At 39.4% G+C, this 20227-nt stretch overlaps 1 protein-coding gene across 4 annotated transcripts in view; it reads left to right on the top strand.

Annotated features, from left to right (window-relative positions):
- Positions 1–18654, top strand: part of VPS35L (VPS35 endosomal protein sorting factor like) — a 112307-nt gene extending 93653 nt beyond the window's left edge. For all 4 annotated transcript variants that reach the window (XM_044660399.1, XM_044660391.1, XM_044660383.1 and 1 more), the window contains 3 exons: positions 8589–8707; positions 17820–17966; positions 18481–18654. In XM_044660399.1, the coding sequence (XP_044516334.1) occupies positions 8589–8707; positions 17820–17966; positions 18481–18579 (365 nt within the window). In that variant the 3' untranslated portion in view covers positions 18580–18654. The remainder of the gene's footprint in view (positions 1–8588; positions 8708–17819; positions 17967–18480) is intronic.
- Positions 18655–20227: the final 1573 nt, after the last annotated feature.

Below are 20227 nucleotides of genomic sequence, written 5' to 3'. Positions count from 1 at the left end.
TTTTTCTCTCTCAGTTATGATTTTTCTTGTACCTATTCTGGAACTTGCACAGGACTTTCTTTTTAAGTTAGTGATGTTTTGAGACTCAGAAACATATTTATCTTGATATCTTTCTTCTCATACACACTGGCTAATCTCCAGTGTCCACTGATCCTGATCACCTCATGTCTCAGTCTTCTGACCAGACATCTAAAACGACTAATGAGTCACGTATCATGACAATTCCAGGACTTTGGTCTACCCATTTAACCTGTGTCCTTCAGCATACTACACATTGCTTAGCTATTGATGTGTTGGCTATTTTCCAAGGGTATGTGGGTTTTTAAGCCTTCTGTACATTTCTTGTAAATACTATAAACTTAAGAAGCTTAGAAGAGTATATGACTCCCCATAGTCTTACCTTCAAACCTAGGAGCCATGTTTGAAATCTCAGAAGAGATAGATGTCTGCTTAACTTATTGCTGAAAGCCAAAAAATGATGCTTAATCAATCACATTTGATGATGATGAAAAAAGTATGACAGATTTTTATATTCTAGCAGGTGAGCCAGAGCTGCCTTACACTGTTCAGTGAAGACTTATTTTCTTATCAACACTTATTTTCTTATCAATACACAATTCTCTATGTATATAATAAATAACTTCAGTCTTCTCTATGCCTTGCTTATATTTCATTGCATCTAAGACATTAGCAATAGAAAGTATTTCATTCACCTCCTTAGATTCCCTAAAAATGAGAATGGTATGATCTTCTACCAGCCTGAAAGTATTAACAAGCCACTTGTACTTCTCCTTTATGTGTCTATTTAATTAATACAGCATAAAATTTCCCAAAGACTTCTTAGCATCTTTTTGGCTTTATTGACATCCTTGCCCCTTGAGGGGCAGAGATTATGTTTTATTCTTGGTCTATAAATTGTTTTCTCATGGCTTCCCAGCCTTCTTTATTCTTGGTGACACCTATAAATGAATTTTGGTTGTTCCATGCTGTAAGAGGGAGATTTTAGGTATTTATTTAAAATGTGGCCTCCAGGAATCAACAATTCAGATTGATTCCATAATTAAAATAGACCCAAGTCAGCATCCAGTTTAAGGTAGTTTATTTACAATTAGGAAGGTAAAAGGTAGGTAAATAGAGAGAGGGAGAGGCCAGTCCAGGCCTGGAGAGGCCTGGACGGAGAGAGAGGCTTAAAAGCCTAATTAAACTAGGTTACAAGCCACAAGACTTTAGAGATCAGAGAGGCTATAAGCCTACTTAAGGCAGAGTTTGGAAACGCCAAGGTAGGCCAAGGAAGTCAGCCTAACTTACCCACGTGACAATTCAGAGTAGAAGCATTCTGAGGTCTCAGCCAAGCACCTTCAGCCCCAAGTCCAAAGCCGGAACTCCTGAACTCTTGAACTTCTGAACTCCTTCCACTCCTGAACTAACTATACCAGGTTGTAACCCACGTATTTAAAGAGATAGCGTCTCTCTCGACATTTCCTGTGGGCCACCTCTAATTCAAGTGGACCAATGGCAGCCTCTACACTGATTTGGACTGCCCAAAGGGCAGTCCCTTGTTCTTGATTTGATACTTATTGTCACATGTGGTTAACTTATCTCCACTCCCCTTTTGAGGGAGGTGGGTTGATATAATCTAGATGCCTAGGGTAAGTAGATTTTTGACTATGAATAGGCTAGAGTTAATTTCATTTACACAGTGCTCACTAATGAAAGTTGTGATATTTGGGAAAAGATTAGGCTTAGTGGAATTGGATGGCAGGCTTTTGAAAAGGGTGTATTTGGCAAGAATAATGAAGATAATAGATGTGTTCCTCAGCCTCCATAACACTGATGGCATATCCAAGGATGCTTAGCCTGAAGGAGGTAATACTTGCTAGAGAGGTTATAATTGCTTTCTTCAAATATTTGAAGTGCTTTTGTATGGAAGAGAGATTAGACTTATTCTGGTTGTGAAGTAGTATGGTATAGTGGGCATTACTTGGAGTTGGGAGAATTGGAATCAGTTCTTAGATATAACACCAGCTATTTACTGTGGGCAAATCTCTCAGTTTCTTTGCCACTAAAATGGGGTTAATAATATTTGTACCATATAGGATTATTTTAAGAGAATCACTTTACAAATCATAAAGTGTTTTGTATATGTACTAGCCGTATTATTGACCCCAAAGAAGAGAAATAGGACCCTTGGTGGAAATTATTGGGAGTCACATTTTGACTTGAAATAAGGAAAGATTTCCTAACAATCAGAGCTGCCCCAAAATTGAATAGGCTTGTTTTATGTGGTGGTAACTTCCCCATCACTGTGAGTGGTTTGATCAATGGCTGGATGACCATCTATAAGAGGAGCGATGGAAAGACAATTCCTGTTGATGACATTTGGGGTCTTTTCTGACCCTGGGATTTGACAATTCTGAGCCCATGGATCTGTGCCAAAGTGCTAGGGTAGAGAAAGCGCTGGCAATTGATTGTGAGGAAGAAGGAAGTTTTGCTGGCTTCAGCAATATCTATCCAAGGTGAGAATAGTAGGACCCTCTCAAATTATGTTAATACACATAAGGATTGAAGCTATAATTTCATTAGTATATGGAACTTCTGGTTGATGGAACTCCTTCTACCAATGCAGCTTATAGTTATTTCTAGGACTGAGAAATTAGCAAATTTCTCAATCATATAACTTTTATATGTCAGAAATGTGATTTGAACCTGGTCCTCTTGGCTTTGAAGTCAACTCTATATCCACTACGCAGTGCCACCTCTTTTAATGCCACATATTATTTGGCCTTTTAATCTATGCAAAGTTAATATTCCTCACAATAGCTCTGAGGTGGGTTGTACAAGAATATACCTATTTTACAGATGATGAAATTGAGGCTCAGAGATGTTAAATGACTTGCTGTACAAGTGTTCCCTGTATACGGAGAGTCCTTGCTGTCCTGGACTTGTCCAAGCTGCACTTTCCAGTCAGTTTACTGGAACATATTCATATATTATTATAAAGACCTTGCTAGTAGACTATTAGGGAAGGACTTGGAACTTGTAGGAAAAAGAAAACTGAGCTGAGACCTAAACCCAGTTTTTCAGACTCCAAGTCCCGCATTGATATTTCTCAGAATTGTCTGGGAAACACTGCTTGGATGAACTTAGTTTAGTGTTCTCCTTCCTCATTTATATAGGGGACTTGGTGAATATTGGTTTAACAGTTGACAAGCATTTACTAAATACCTGCTGTGGTATTTATGTGCCACATGTTCTGTTAGGCTAAGGGGACAGAGAATGAACAAGCTTATTGTGTAGTAGTTTACATCTTAATTGGGGGTAGGGGGAACAAGTACATATAAACATATACATATTAGAAATGTAATATCAATACAAATATCACAAAAACATAAGCCAATAGAGGGCATTAGGAGTTTTGAGGATCAGGAGAGGATTCACACAGAAGACAGTGGATGGATTGCTTCTTTAAGGAAGAGATGGATCTCATAGGTATGTAGGTAGCCAGAGCAAGAGTATGGAGACAGTAAATGGAGGATGTGGAATCAGAGAGCAGGCTGATTTGGCTAGTACATAGTACGTAGTACATGGAGTACATAGGAGGCAGGATAAAGTCCAGCAAGGCTGGAAAGATAATTTGAAGTCATGCTGTATAGAGCTTTAAAAGCTAAACAAGGGGCAGGTGGGTGGCTTGGTGGATTAAGAGCCAGGCCTAGAGATGGGGGGTACTGGGTTTGATTTTGGACACTTCCTAGCTGTGTGACCCTGAGCAAGTCACTTAATCCCCATTGCTTAGCCCTTACTACTCTTCTGCCTTGGAACCAATACATAGTATTGATTCTAAGACAGAAGGTAAGGGTTTAAAAAAAAAAGCCAAACAAAATAGTTTTTATTTGATCCTAAAGGCAATAGAAAGCTACTAGAATCGATAGAGTAAAGAAGCTACATGGTCATTTCTGGGGTTAATGAAAATTATTTTGGCAGCAGTATTTAGGATAAGGTAAAATGGCAAGAGATTTGAGGATCCGCTAGGAGACTGTTATAGTAATCTAGATAGAGATGGTGCAGGTCTAAACTAAGGTGGTAGCTGACCTTGAGAGAAGGGATTAGATGTGAAAGATGCTGTGAGGGCAGCTAGGTAGCTCAGTGGATAGAGTGGCCCAGAGATGGGAGGTTCTAGGTTCAAATGTGACCTCAGACCATTCCTAGCTATATAAGCCTGGGCAAGTCAGATACCCCAATTGCCTAGCCCTTATTGTCTTCTGCCTTAGAATCAATACTTAGTATTTATTTTAAGACAGAAAGTAAGGTCCAAATGAGAGCAGCTGGGAAAAGGGAGCTCCTTTGGTGCAGATCAGTATACACCCCTTGTGACCTCATCACCTAGTCTCTCCCCTGGACACCACCAGCCATTCTGATTGGTAATCAATGAGGAGGTAGACTCATCCCTTCCTCATTACTTCATAAGAAGAAGAGGAGTGGGCTTTTTGAGATCTAGAAGACCCCAACATATTTTGCCTCTTGGGGCCTGTGAAGGGTTAAATTTTGGTGAATAGGAGTTTGAACAAAAGCCAGTGTGCAGTTTGTTAAATGCAAAACACTTAGTTTATTATTAGGAAAAATGGATAGGAAATAGGAAGGAGGAAAGTGAAAGTAATCTTATAATAGATTATAGCTATACCCAAGATCCCAATCCTAACTAAATTTCTCTAAAAAACTCTACATCTATCTGCCTCAGAGGGCAGTATCTTCTGCTAGGCCATGTGATAATTAGATTAAGTCTATACTGCCCATCTTTAGATTTAATCACCAAAGGTGAGAACACCTCTAATTCTGAGTGTGCTAGAGTGAGGGACAAATCAGAATCAACTGACCCACCCCCTAGGCGGTCTATGAGAACTGTCTATTGTGATTGGACATGCAAATTAGGAGGGAGGAACAGGAAGTGACGCATAAGTGATCCCTTTAAAAGGAGAAGGTCCTCAGGCATTGGAGGTCTTCGGTGGAAGAGAGCATCTGGTGAGGACCTCTTCTGGTTCATGGAGGAGTGTTGGAATGCTAAAACTCTGGTGGGACCTCTGACTGCTTCCCTTTGAATTGTCTCAGTGGGTAAGTTAGGCTGAATCTCTCTCCCTTGGTGTTTCTGGAGGCTCTACCCTCAGGGAGGCCTCTCTTGCCTCTCTAATTGTAAAAGGCCTTGTGGCTAGAAGCCTTGTTTAATTAACCTTTGTGCTCCTTTGCTGGGCCTCTAAATTCTTACTCTGGTCTAGGCCAGAGTTTCTCTCTCTCAATTTCTCTACCTTAAACCTTCCTAATTGTAAATAAACTTCCACAAAAGTAAATTTTGACTTGAGATTATTCTTAATTGAGGATTGATAATAGTTCAATCTTCTGGCGACCATCTTTTAATATATTGAACCCCCCAAACCCCTTTTTCATCCTTTCAGCCAAAACCCTTGCCTACTCTCATTATACTCTCTCATCTGATAATATAACCACTATCTATCTACCTTATCTATCCAAGTTAACTAATAATCAATAAGGCTGTTAAGGCCTTAATTCAGTTTTCTGTCTCCAACCAGAGAGATTACTAGCATCACACCCTCTCCCCAGGAGACCCAGAGACAAAAAGCCCTTTCCTTCTATCTGCAATTTAAAAACCACACTCAGCCACACCCTTCTGTCACCCACTGACTACCTGCACAGAAGGGGGGCTCTTACTCAGAAATTTTATTGCTCCTTTTCCTCTTATGTAGAAAAAAGGAGGAATTAGTAAAAACTCTCCTAATGGACCTAGTGCTAGGTGGCTAGAGCTTCTTGACTTAATCTTTTAAGTGGGTCAAGTAGCTACTAGGCTTTGCCCCTAATCCTGTTATCCTTCCTAGATCCAAACAAAAGAAGGGAGATCCCAACCCAACTCCATAGCCTGGGGGAGAAACTGGAGCTTCTAAATCTGATGTTTTGGGGAGCATGAGAAGATTAAAGAGAAAATGATTCACAAAAAATCCTAATTCAACATTGATTTTCTATTCTTGTAAAGGGAGAAGAGGGCCTAAATTAGGGACTGAGATGATGAACTAGTAAAGGAGACTGAAAAAGAGCAGTCAGATGAAGAGAGAGAAGCTGGAGAGAAGTGTTATAAAAACCCAGAGGAGAGAATATCCTAGAGCAGTGATGGGCTGTGCCAGATGTGGTCCCCGAAGCATTATTCCTAATCTGAGGAATACAATGAGTAGGATACAATACAATGAAACTTCGAAAGAGTTGCCTTAGAAACAGACTGACATTAACATTTCCTTTCCTTTGGCCCCTCTTTAAAAAGTTTGCCCATCATTGGTCTAGAGGTCAATAGAATCAAATGCAGCTAATGAGATTAGAAGGATGAATATTTAGAAAAGCTCTGTAGATTTGCCATCAGGATTAGAGAGAGAAGAAAGTGAAGTAAGGCTCAGTGTAATGGCTTGAGGATTAAGGGAGATGAGTTCTCAATGAGGGCAAAAATATGTTTAGGAAGGGTGAGGGATAGGGAGAGGTAGAATGATACAAAGCTAAGGTCAGACGGGAATTTCAGAGTTCTTTGCTATGGAAGTAAGTAGGACATTTGTGGGTAATGTTGAGATCTAGTGTGCGTGACTATCCATTCCTATGTGTGATTGAGGTAGAGTGAAAATGATGGATTTTAAGGAGGCTGAGAAAATGAGAAGTTAGGGGGTTTGAGGGAGCATCTTTGGGAATATTAGGGTTCTCTGAGGTAAGAGCAGGAGTTGAGGAGAGGAAGGCGCTGATCCAGGTGCTGAACCTCTTGAAAAAGGGAGGAAATAAGGCCTGCTGGTCAGTATACTACAACTACTATAATTTGAATTGGGTGGAAAATTTGAATGAACTTAAAAGGAGGGAAAGTTGCTAAGTGAAAGAAGTAAAAAGAGGGTCTGGAAGAGAAGTTGAGGAGCAAGTAGTCTGACTTTCCCTTCAGGACCAGTGTGTCAGGGTGTAAGAGAAGGTACAGCCAGTGCTGGATGGGATGGCTGAGGATGTAGTATCATGGGAAGAATTAGATGTCAGGATAATTGATGGAAATGTGAGAGAAAAAGGATCATGATGGAAGGAAGCCTGTTCACTGTGGAATTGGAATTCCTTAGGGCACAGAGGAGGGGATGGGCAGTGTTGGAGTAGGACACAGGTAAGGGGGAGGGTCTTGAAGGATAAGGATAAGAGAATGGCAGGTGGGAACTGGGAATAATTTGCTCCTGTGTGGTACACTTGGGCTAAAGAAATACATAGGAGCCTGGGGCTGAAAGGGTGGCAGAAAAATGACAAAGCTCCACCTCCAAGGTACGGAAATCACTGTGCTCAGCTTGGATCGGGTTCACCCTGCCCAGCCACTGAAGGTGATTATGTTGATGTGATGAAACATTTTAGGATAGGCCAAAGTAAAATTTTAGGCATATGAGAGAAATTGAAGGGGGTGCTACTTGAGTAAAGACATTTGTTGACAATCAGACTTTTTTTTTCTTAGACTTTAAATAATGCTGAAATGTTTGCATATATTGACTTATTTTAGACCCCTTTATTGAGCAGAGGACTCCAAAGGTACTCTAACTTAACTTTCTAGCATTTTCTTTTTTTCTACTTTTTTTTTTAAGAAAATTTTGCCATGGTTACATGATTCATGTTCTTACTTTCCTCTTCATCCCCCCAACCCTCTTTCCTCCCACATAGCCAACGCGTATTTCCACTGGTTTGCATTGGTGTTGTCATTACAAGTCTACAACCCCAATCATGTCTGCATCAACCATGCATGCATGTTCAAGCAGCTGCTTTTCTTCTGTTTCCACTCCTGCAGTTCTTCCTCTGAATGTGGGTAGCGTTCTTTTCCATAAATTGTCCTGGGTCATTGCATTGCTGTTAGTACAGAAGTCCATTACATTCTATTTTACCACAGTGTATCTGTCTCTGTGTACAATGTTCTTCTGGCTCTGCTCCTTTCGCTCTGCATCAATTCCTAGAGATCTTTCCAGTTCACATGGAATTCCTCTAGTTTATTATTCCTTTGAGCACAATAGTATTCCATCACAGCATATACCACAGTTTTTTCAGCCATTCCCCAATTGAAGGGCATGCCCTCATTTTCCAGTTTTTTGCCACCACAAAAAGCACGGCTATAAATATTTTTGTACAAGTCTGCTAGCATTTTCTTGATCTCCTTTATTTCAGGTGCAGCTGTGCTTTTGTAAAATCCTCAAAGGTGACCGGGATGTGTACTTTGAAAATAACTGATGGAATGGATTTTAAAAATTCTCTTTCAAAAGCTACTGAGCAGATTCACTTTTGTAACATGGATTGCATTACTAGCCAGTGGGAGGAAAAGTATAACCCTGCAGGGTCTCTAGTTCATTCTCTTAGATGATACAGATGTTTTCTTTGTAGTACCAAGTTCCCAGGCCCAATGGGAACTTGGTTATTCCATTTCCATTTGGTTTTCCAAATTTCCCCAACATCTGTTGATACCGTTTTTTCTATCTGACTCCCTTCCCTTGGAGAGTTTGTCTGCACAGGATAGATTTCTCATGTTTCTTTATTTATTCACTTAGTTGATTCCAACGACAGCCTCTATGGGGGAGACTCAAAATTCCTGGCTGAAAACAACAAGCTTTGTGAGACCGTGATCACACAGATCTTGGAACACCTTAAAACCCTGGGAAAGGATGAGGTACGTTGTCTTGATCACCCCTCACATAGTTGTTGTGAGAGTATATGATCTTCCAGGCATGAGATGGATTATTTCCAAAGAGGAGCAAGCTATTACAGTTTTTCTTTAGTTGTGAAGCTGTCTTAATTGTTGCGATTTCCCTGCCATTGCATGTTATTCAGCTGCAGAGATATTTTTGCACATTTGGTTAAGTTGTTACATGTGGTTGTTATTTATGATGGACATAAACAGATCTAAGAAAACCATTGGTATTGCCTTTTGATTAACTTATCCTCTTACCACAAAATGTATTTTTAAAAAAACACCGTTATCATCTGCCTTAAAATTGATACTGTGTATTGTTTCCAAGGCAATTGCCAAGGACTTGGTAATGAGAGTTAAATGACTTGCCTAGGGTCACATGACTAATAAGTGTCTGTGGCCAAATTTGAACCAGGGCCTTCCTGTCTCTAGGGCTGGCTCTCAATCCACTGAGCCACCTAGATGCTCCAAAATGTATTCTTTTATGCTAAATTCCTTAACTTTAGTGAATTCAGAATTTATCCTTAACAGGGGCATTGATATAGATCTTAGTTTTTCAAACCTTGATGATAGTGGTTTCATTCTATGCTATACTGACCATAATTTCCATTTTGGCAGATCTGAGCCAAAGTCTCGAATTATGGGATAGATCCAGGGTCCTTATTCAGACTCTTGTTTGGTAGAAATAGACCAGATTTAATTCTCTCCACTCTTTTCTCCCAGATCTGACTTTTTCCTAAATTCAAAATTCAGCCAAGGTGTTAAGTGCTTTCTACCCTATTAGGTCAAAGTAATAGATAGAGGGACCCAGAGTGAGAAAGTCTGGGGCAATGCATAGAATGCTGGATTTGGAGTCAAAGACCTGGTTCACAATTTGCCTCTGGAGTATACTTTCTGGGTGATGAGGGGCACAAGTCTCTTAACCTTTCTTAATCTGTTTCCTCATTTGTAAACAGGATTATTGTGATACTTAAATATAATCATGTCTTTAAAGCCCTTGGACTACTTTATACTATGTGTGACATGAAAAATCCAGTTGTTAATATTATCACCATGATGATATCATCATTATTTGTGACTGATATGTCACTTGGATTTCTTTCCAATAGAGCTTTTCACTTGCTTATTCAGTTCAGGCAAATGACAATTAAGAGGATAAAGGTTTAAAAAAAAAAGAAGTGGGATTTGAACTTGGGTCCTTGACTCTAGGCTCAGTGCTCTGTCCCTCATACTTTACTACTTCTGTATGTGAACATTCTGTTTTTTACAGTTAACAAGAGCAAAAGGCAAACATGTAAGTAGCTTTTTATTGAAAGACTCTGAAATCTCTCACCTCTGGTCTCCTGGAGCTTCCCAGAGCTTAGACTTCTTTTAAGAGTGTGGCTTGCAAGATCTCTCCCACAAAGTGATTATTTTGAAAAAATGTTTTACATGATTACACATGTAAAACTGATATCAGATTGCTTAATTTCTAGGGAAGGGGGGAAGACAGAAAGAGAGTGAAGAGGGGAGAGAATTTGGAACTCAAAACTTTTTTAAAAAACTAAAAAATATAAATTAAAAAAATTTAAATTATTTTTACATGTAATAGAGGAAAAAATTAGTATTTAAAAAATTTAAAAATTCAGTACATAAGGCAAAAAAGTGGCTTGCTACTTCATATTCTTCATTGGAGAATCTTCTTAATACAACTTTAAGCCTCAAACACTCTGTTTAATGATTTACCTAACTCAATGAAAGAGTTTTAAAAAAATAAGAACCTATTATGCCAGTTAACATTGATTTTACAATAGGAATAACAAAAAACTATTTTTACAAATTAGTGCTGTAGTCATCCCCCAATTGACAAATAGTCAAAAAAAACCTATCAGATTGGCTAAAATGATAAAGGGGCAAAAATGACAAATGTTGGAGGGGATGTGGAAAAATGGGGACATTAATACACTGTTGGTAGAACTGTGTAGCAATCCAGTCATTTTGAAGAGCATTTTGGAATTATGCTCAGAGTCATAAAACTATGAATACCCTGAGACCTAGCAATACTACTGTTGGATTTGTTTCCCAAAGGAAACAGGGAAAGGGAAAGAACCTATATGTTCCAAAAAATTTATAGCAGCTCTCTTTGTGGTGGCAAACAACTACAAATTGAGGTCTACCAATTGGAGAAAGGATGAACTAGTTGTGGTATGTAATTGTGATAGAATACTACTGTACCTAAGAAATGATGAGCAGGTTAATATTTTAAAAATTTAGACCTACATGAAATAATGAAGAGCAAAACAGGTAGAACCAAGAGAATATTAATATACAGCTACAGAATTAATATTTGAAGAATAACTTATGAATATCCACCTCCAGATAAAGAACTGATAATGCAAAAACCATAATTTTTATATATCAATATTTATTTTGTCAGGTGATGTCTTCCATGATGGAGGGAGGGGAAGGAGAAGGTACAATACCTGGAATTTTAATGTAACCAACAAACTAATTTTAAAAATTAAAAACAAAAAATAAGGGCAGGTAGGTGGCTCAGTGGATTGAGAGGCAAGCCAAAAGACAGGAAATCCTGGATTCAAATCTGGCCTCTGACACATCCTAGCTGTGTGACCCTGGACATGTCACTTAACACCAATGCCTAGCCCTTACCATTCTTCTGCCCTGGAACCAATACATATTATTGATTTTAAGATAGAAAGTAAGGATTTTATAAACAAAGACAAAAACAAATTAGTGCTGCAGCAGAAATGCTAAAGAAGAGTCAACTTTTTTTCTTCTGTTGACTGTGGGCCTGGAAGTTCTCAGTCCAAAGGAGAATCTTAGAATTTTGAGGAAAGTGGTAGAGATATTGTCTAAATTCTCTCCCAGTATTGTAATTCTTTCTTTCTTGACTGATAGTTATTTTGATGCTTCAGTAATTTTGAATACAATGAATTGAGGGCAATACCATATGATGTGGCAAAATAACCTCTCGAGGGGACTTAGGAGACCCAGGTTGAGTTCTGCCTTTTGCTGCTAATGTTGTGTGATTTTAAATAAGTGTTTAACTTAAAATGTGAGAATTAGATTATATCTTTTTTTGAGGTCCTTTCCACCTTTAAAGCTTGCGGTCTTCTTGGCCTAGTAGCCTCATCTGTAAAATGAATGGCTTGAACTGGGTGATCTTTTTGGTTTCTTCCAGTGGATCTAACATTTTGTAAATCCTTGTAGTACCTTAGATTCTTCTACTAATTATTAAGCTTTATTCTTTTGAAAAATTATGTATCTTAGCTCTTTTCTTTTACTTGCTAAGCCCACTAGATTTAGTCCCACCTTCCATTTTGGAGGCTGGATAGGGAAGGGATATAATTTTGGTGAAAGGCATCCAAGATAAATGTGCAAGATTTGTTTCAAAATAAACTTCATCTAGTTTGCCAACAGTCTGTTTAACCAAGATTGTTGGTGGTAATGTAAACTACAAGAATCTAGTTCTTGGTGCTAGAACATCCAGTTTAAAATAAATTCTAAGCAGCATATGTTTAGATGATAATATCTTTTGCAGATAAAGACTGGTAACTCAGCTTGGAATGTCCCATGCTTATCCTTTAAAAATAAGTCTAGAGAAAATAGTGAAATTTGGGAGTATTTTCTGGAAATATTTTGATTGTTATAGAACAACAAGCATGTTCCCATCTGAAATGACAGAACACATGGATATTTACATTAAAATTAAGATGTGGATTGATTTGAAACTTAACAATAATATCTTTCTTGAAAGGGCAATGTGAAAATCTGTATAGTTCACCTCCCTGTAGTAACTCAGCACGCATTACACCCATTACTCATCCACATTAAAAGGACAGAAATAACCGTGTCATATTTCTCCCTGCACAGCAGGGAACACTTACAACTGTGGAGAGCAAACTTAATGTGGAACTTGATGCTTTCTAGTGACTCTTCTTCTTTGGCCTGAACAGCATGGGGATCCTGCTTCACAATGAATGGAAATGTATTTTAAAATCATCTCACGGGGATCATGGTGCTTTAATGAGGAACTTCATGCAGTTGTTTGGGTTGAGGTGAAGTTGGGAACTAATCCAGACTAATGCTTCCTGCAAGTGACCATTCTCATAGGAGAATTAAAAAAACTAATTATTTTCTATTTAAAGCCTCAAAGGAGGGGTTTTGAAAACTTGAGACTGTACTGTTATAATGCTCATTAGTATCTTTCTGTCCTTTTAATATTGGTCAACATGGTTTTTCTTTACAGGAACAAATCCTGTGCAGTGATGGGCAAACTTTTTAAAGAGGGGGCCAAAGGAAAGGAAATGCTCATCTGTCAGTCTTTTTCTAAGGCAACTCTTTGGAAGTTTCATTGTATTGTATCCTACTCATTGTATTTGTCAGATTAGGAATAATGTTGATTTTAAGGGTGCTGCCCTCCCCTCCTCCCCATCTCGCCCACAGGTTGTAGATTGCCCATCACTGTGTTAGAGTGTTTTAAGTGGATTGTAGCATTTAGAACACATAATATATTCAGAAGAGAAGTATAGTGGGACAGTTAGATGGTAGTTATATTTCTTGTTCTGATTTTAACCATATTTTCCAATATTAAAATGCAATGAATTTTCGCTTTATTTATTTATTTATTTACTTGTTTGTTTGTTTGTTTTAAACCCTTACCTTCTGTTTTGGAGTCAATACTGTGTATTGGTCCCAAGGCAGAAGAGTGGTAAGGGCTAGGCAATGGGGGTCAAGTGACTTGCCCAGGGTCACACGGCTGGGAAGTGTCTGAGGCTAGATTTGAACCTAGGACTTCCCATCTCTAGGCCTGACTCTCAATCCACTGAGCTACCCAGCTGCCCCCGAATTTTAGTTTTAAAAGTTTCTTTCTTTTTACTTGGTTTCACTTTGGAATTTTCTTTTAGTAGTGTCCTTTAAGATCTAAATAGGGAATGGTGTCATCCCATTACAAGGAGAGTTGAATGTTGATACTTTTAGCTGAAGAGTGCTAAATCTTCTAAATAGGGTAATTTTTGTTTAATTAACACTAGCTAATTAATTAATTAAAATGTGGATCTTGCCTCCACACAGTAGTGGAGGCACCTTACTTTCTTCCATTTTCTGGGAGATTGGATGTTGACAAAAATGGCCTCTATCCCAGTTTGACCAGGTAGCTGGTGAGTATGCATTAATTAAGCTGACAGTTATAGGTCATTTGCTTTTCTCACTGCTTCAGTAAAGGTATTGTCTGGATTTACTCTGGCCAAAGTCAAAGAAATAATCATAAGATAAAACAACAAGAATGAGATAACATATGGAAACTCAAGGGAGAGAGGTAAAGCAGTCTTTGGAGGATAGTTTAGATCCCTAAATGCTTTCATCAACAAAACAGAAAGAATGCATGGAAGAAAGACAAAGGAAATGCCTGGAGTTGAGAAGGTATATCTCATTCATGGAATAGCAAGGAGGGCAGAGTGGGAACTGGGCAGGATGGAGTAGGATAGATGAAGCTTGAAAAATGGAAGCACTCTGGTCACAATAGGAATTGATAAATATAAGTTCATTGCTTTGGTCATTTATGTTCAGATGTTTTTCAGTTGTGTCCAACTCTTCATGAGCCCATTTAGGATTTTCTTAATAGATACTGGAGTGGTTTGCTATTTCCTTCTCCAACTCCAACCCCAAGAGTCTGTGTTAGGGATTAAGATGTAAGAAGACTGGAGAGGTAGGAGGGGGCTAAGTTATAAATGACCTTGAATGCCAAACAGAACATTTTAGTATTTGTGTCTGGAGGCAGTAGGGAACCATTGGAGTTTATGGAATGGAGAATGACATAATCCAGCCTGTGTTTTAGGAAAATCACTTGTGATCAAGTGGAGGATGGATTGTAGTGGGGAGAGACGAGGCAGACCAATCCATCAGCAGGCTATTACAATAGTCCAGGTATGGGAATGAGGATCCATACTAGATATGATGGCAGTGTCAGAGGAGAGGAGGAGGCATTTTGGGGAGATGCTGAAAGGCAAAATCAGCAGGCCTGGGTAATAGCTTAGATACAAAGCAGGGCATGGTGAAATGGTGAGAGACTGAGAGGATGTTGTTGTCTTCTTCAGTAATAGAGAAAGTGGAAGGGAAGGGTTTTGGGGGCGGGGAAGGTGATAAGTTCTGTTTTGGACATATTGAGTTTAAGATGTCTACTTGACATCCAGTTTGAGATGTCTGAAAGGAGATGAAAGATTGGAGGTCAGCAGAGAGTTTGAGGCAGGAAAGGTAGATTTGAGAATCATCAGCATAGAGATCATAATTAAGTCCATGGGAGCCAATGAGAAAAACAATGGCTTTGGTGGATTTGGGAAGAATGTTTCAGCAAAATAACCCTTGGAGTTATGCAGAAAGAAGCATGATTCATCTTTGTCTTTTGGAGCATCTGAAGAAAGGCTCAGCTGTTATTTATTTATGACATTAAAGTAATAAGTCTTCTACGGAGTGGGAGGTAGATTCTGAGAAAGCCCCTAAGCTTATTTCCTTATCTGTTGCTGGCATGCTTTTTAATTCAATTTAACAAATATTTTTCGAGTCTCTACTATTCTAGAGGCATTGAGCCAAGCATTGAGGGGGATACATGAAATATAAGATATCTTCCCTGGTTCCAAGGAAATCAACATCATCTGAGATGATTGGGGGGGGGGTGGTATTGTTTAATGTGTAGGAGGATAAGCAGGTAAGGACTGTTTAATGTGTAGCAGAGGGTGAAGTAGTGTAAGGGGGACAAAGAACATATTGTGAGGGGGTGAAGGGAAGGTAGATAGGAATGTAGGAGGAAGGATGGATGGGAGAAAGGAGAGAGGAAGGAAAAAGAAGGTAGTGATGCCCAGCCCCCGCAGGGAGAAATTGACCAGAGCCCTTCTGGGCTCAAATAAAAGATCAGAGAGCAACTTAGGTTTAGAATAGCTAGGTTTTATTTAGATTAGGAAAGGGAAAGGCTAGGTAGGGAAAGAAGGGCTCCTCTGCTTCCAAGGTAGAGAGAGTCCAGGATCCGCGAGCCTTCTGGCTTGAGCGCTAAAAGATGCCAAAAACCTCTCTCTTATACTTTCTCCAACACCTCCCACAATATTATGAAAATTCAAAAGGAGGGATTACTTCTCTAGTTTTGGTGGCAGGGCAGAGAGGGGCAGGGCAGGATGGAGTAGGATAGATGATGATTGAAAAATGGAAGCACAATAAGAATTGATAAAATATAACTTCATTGCTTTGGTTATTCATATTCAGTTGTTTTTCAGTTATGTCTAGCTCTTCATGAGCCCATTTGGGTCTTTCTTGATAGATATTGTAGTAGTTTGCCATTTCCTTCTCCAACTCATTTTATAGATGAGCAAACTGAGGCAAATAGGGTAAAGTGATTTGTCTAGGGTTGCCCAGTCTTATGGGGAAAGCCAGGGGAGTTAACTTAAATATTATATGTGGGTTCAGAAGGGGTGAGCAGGAGACAGGAATGATAAAAGGTGGGACCAAACAAGTTAGGGAGCCTGGGTTTAACTGCTAAGGAAAATGTCTGTTGACAGAAGCGACAGTTAGGCCTAACTGTCACCCTGCACCATCTAGACAAGGGGCCTGTGGAAACTAGCAAGCAAATGACAAGATTTTGTAACAAAATTTAATTAAGGGAACTATGGTCTAAAGGATGGGAATAGGGGTTTCTACACTTCTAGACTATGGCCAAACCACAGGGTCAGGGGAGGGACTTATCTATACTGAACTGGGACCTAAGCAAGACAGGGCCCAGAGAATAACAGGACAGAAGTGGGTATCACAGCAGAGTCCTGAAACACTCCAGCAATGTTGCAGCTCCTCTGGGACCACTAACTGTACTCCTTCAGGTGGGTAGATTCTGGGAGCTAACCCAGCCCAAGTTAACCTGCAACTCAGGTTGGGATTAATAGTCTCTACCAAAAGTCTCCCACAAGTAGATGACAGTCTTCCTTCAGGATCCCAGGGTATCAGGGTGCAAACTCCACTTCCTCTGAGGTCTCCCAGGGTCAGTTACAACTTGTCCCAACCACCATGGAGTCTGTCTCAGAGAGGGAGGACACTTCCTGCTTCCCCATTCCATTTGGAATTCTCAAGCCCTTCCTGCTAGGTCTCCTAAATAATAATTTGCAAGTAATCTTCCTCACAACACCAGATAGTGTCTGAGGCTGGATTTGAATTCAGGAAGATCAGTCTTCCCAATTGTAGGCCTGACACAAAGTTCCGAACATAATCAGTTTAATGACAAAATGCAAATTTGTCAATAAACGGGATCTCGGCCCCTCTTAGAAAAGTTAAGACCCAGAATGAGGAGACTAGCTCTCTTTTATAGACAAAAGGAGAGGCATCCAGAATGGAAGGCAGCAGCATAGGTTGGAAAATAGTTTGATTGGTTACAAAGTCTGTAGCATCATAGATGCGAAGAATAATGTGATTGGCTGGAAATTGGAAAGGAGAGGCTAGCAACAACTTCTTACATCTTGTCACTAAGAAATGTTCATTGTTCAATCCACTTGCAAGGACAGGTTAGCAGTAGTGGGCCAGAATACCTTTGCTAATAGACTAGAAGCCCTGGCACCCAGCTGCATCCTTCAGGGATAACAGATTTCCTTGAGGCAAGGATAGAAAGTGATTGGCAAGAGAACTGAACTTCTAAACAATGTATGATTTGCAGGGAAGCTGGAATTTCCAAAATGAGACAAATGAAATATGACTTAGGCAGTTATAAAAATGTCAACAATGATATAGAATGGAATCAGTAACAACAGAATCAGTTTGATTGATTGAAAACCAATTTTAATTAGATACCTGTGTTTATTATGTTTTCACTTCTGACTAAACAATCATCGATTTAGAACCCTCTCATGTCATAGATGAGGAAACGGAGACCAGAGAGGATGAGTGACCAGTGAGGCAGAGCTGGCATTCAGACTCAGTCACATAACTCCAGATCTCATATGCTTTCCACCAGGACTGTTAGTTTGATTCCAAGTGTTATGTTGATAGCCATTTCCATGTTACACAAGATGCCTACTTGCAGTTGGTTGGCCAGACAAATCACTGATTTTCTTTTCCATTTCAGACCTTGAAGCGCCAGAGCGTTCTGGCACTGTCCTTCTTTAACAGCATCTTAGCTCATGGCGATCTGCGAAACAACAAACTTAATCAGCTTTCTGTTAACCTGTGGAATCTAGCCCAGAGGCATGGCTGTGCGGACACCAGGACTATGGTAAGGGTGGCACAGGTAACACAACTACCTCTTAAGGCCCAAGTGGCTTTATTGTATCCAAGGTGATATCATGGAGTGCTCTCCAGGTAAAGAAAGCCTAATAAGGAATGACTGGAGAAGGAATCCCCCAGTATGAGAAGTGATATCTTTCTCCCCAACCTTACCTTTTAGGAAGGCCATAGACATGTATTTTTGTGGGCTCACTTTCTCTGTGAACAGAACTGTTACTGCTGAAAAGCTTAATCATTTGGGGAGAAATTGCTATCTAGAAAGCAGCATCTAGCTCCTGGTAAAGAAGGGTGAATCTGTCTTGAGTGCATATTGTAATTTAATTCATACAGGGTTCTATTTAAAGGCTTTCTTCTTTTTCCTTCAGAGTTCTTATCTGTTTTTTGCCAAGAAGTGGGCCTCTAGGCAAGAATTCGTAAACTTAGCTGATCTGGCAGTGCCTTAGGGGAGTTGGGCCTGAAAATTATAAAGCAGAAGGAAATCTTTCTTTATTTTTTCCTTTTAGGTAAAAACTCTGGAATATATCAAGAAACGAAGCAAACAACCAGAAATGAGTCATTTGACTGAACTGGCCCTCAGGCTCCCACTGCAAACTAGGACCTGACCAATAGAACCTTGTTCTTGAGCCCTGAGCTCAGGATTCTGTAGTTAAGTCAGGAAATATATGCTTTATCCTAGGCTTTTATTGGAATTTAGTCTTCTTTCATTTTAAGAATCCCTTAACATATGATAGATTGCTTTTTATTTTGGCATTGGTTTAAATTATTCTGACAATGCAAAGAGGAATGCTAAAATCAGATTTTGTTACATCATCAATTCACATGTGCCAGAAAAGGGCATCCTGGTTTCTATTTACAAATAACCCTTCATGGGGGCAGCTGGGTGGCTCAGTGGATCAAAACCAGGTCTAGACATAGGAGGTCCTTGATCTGAATCTGGCCTCCATCATTTCCTAGCTGTATGATCCTGGGCAAGTCACTTAACCCCCATTGCCAATCCCTTACCACTCATCTGCCTTGAAACCAATACATAATATTGATTCCAAGACAGAAGGTAAGGGTTTAAGAAAAAAACATTTTTTTTTTTTTTAAAACCCTTACCTTCCGTCTTGGAGTCAATACTGTGTATTGGCTCCAAGGCAGAAGAGTGGTAAGGGTAGGCAATGGGGGTCAAGTGACTTGCCCAGGGTCACACAGCTGGGAAGTGTCTGAGGCCAGATTTGAACCTAGGATCTCCCATCTCTAGGCCTGGCTCTCAATCCACTGAGCTACCCAGCTGCCCCCAAAAACATTTTTTTAAATAACCCTTCAGAGCCCAGCAAGCAGCCTTCTTATAAGTTTGTAGGTCCTCTAAGAAGAAGAAAAAATAGTACATGTAAACATGAAAAGCCTCCTAACAATTTTTCTTTTTTAAATATAATCCTAAAATCCTGTTTGGAAAAGCAATGTGGGTTAGCCCTGAAGATGGAGTGAGGAAGATCTAGGTTCAAATTATGTTTCTGATGTGACAGGACACAAATTACTTAACCTCTTGGAGCCACAGCTTCTTAATCAATAAAAAGGCAATAGATAATACTCAGAGAACTTAACCTCACAGGATTTGTGAGGCTAAAGTGAGAAAATGTATATAAAATTCTTTGCAAACTTGAAGGTGTCTGTTTAAATTGTTATTATTTAGCAAGTTACTTCAGGATACAAATACCCATTCTCAATTTTTTGATCTAAGAAAAATTAATTTCCATTAAATATTCTTTTAGGATTTAAAAATATTAATATATTAATAAGTAGATTAAAAAATGATCAGTTTGGTAGAAATTTTCTACTGTAAAATCTGTGAACTTTTTCGATGGCATAGTAAGGGATTTCTCTCTTTTCCCCTTACACCAGCCATAGTATCTAGCTTCAGAGCTACTTGTCCAGGAGACAAACTATCAGTTGGATAGTTGGTTCAAGAGTTTTAGTCAAAAGTCGAAGAAGCAAAAACGCATTTGACAGACACATTTCTATAGAGAAACAGCTTTAGGAGTGGGATCTCTCAAAATGAAATGAGAGCCAGTGAGTGATTCAACAGCTAGCTAGCTCTGGAAATTAGAAACCACGTTACAGGGAGAAGATCTTGGTGGCCCAGGTGAGCAGCCCATGAAAAGCCCAGGAAGGAGCTTTGTGTGGACTCTTTTAGGAGTAAAAAGACATTTAAGGCATCGAAGCCCTAGAGTTGAGTGGTCTAGCCTTACGTCCTTTGAATATGTGCCT

This window comes from Gracilinanus agilis, chromosome 1 (assembly GCF_016433145.1).
Source record: "Gracilinanus agilis isolate LMUSP501 chromosome 1, AgileGrace, whole genome shotgun sequence".
In the NCBI taxonomy this organism is placed as follows: domain Eukaryota; kingdom Metazoa; phylum Chordata; class Mammalia; order Didelphimorphia; family Didelphidae; genus Gracilinanus; species Gracilinanus agilis.
This window is presented reverse-complemented; position numbering and strand designations above follow the sequence as displayed.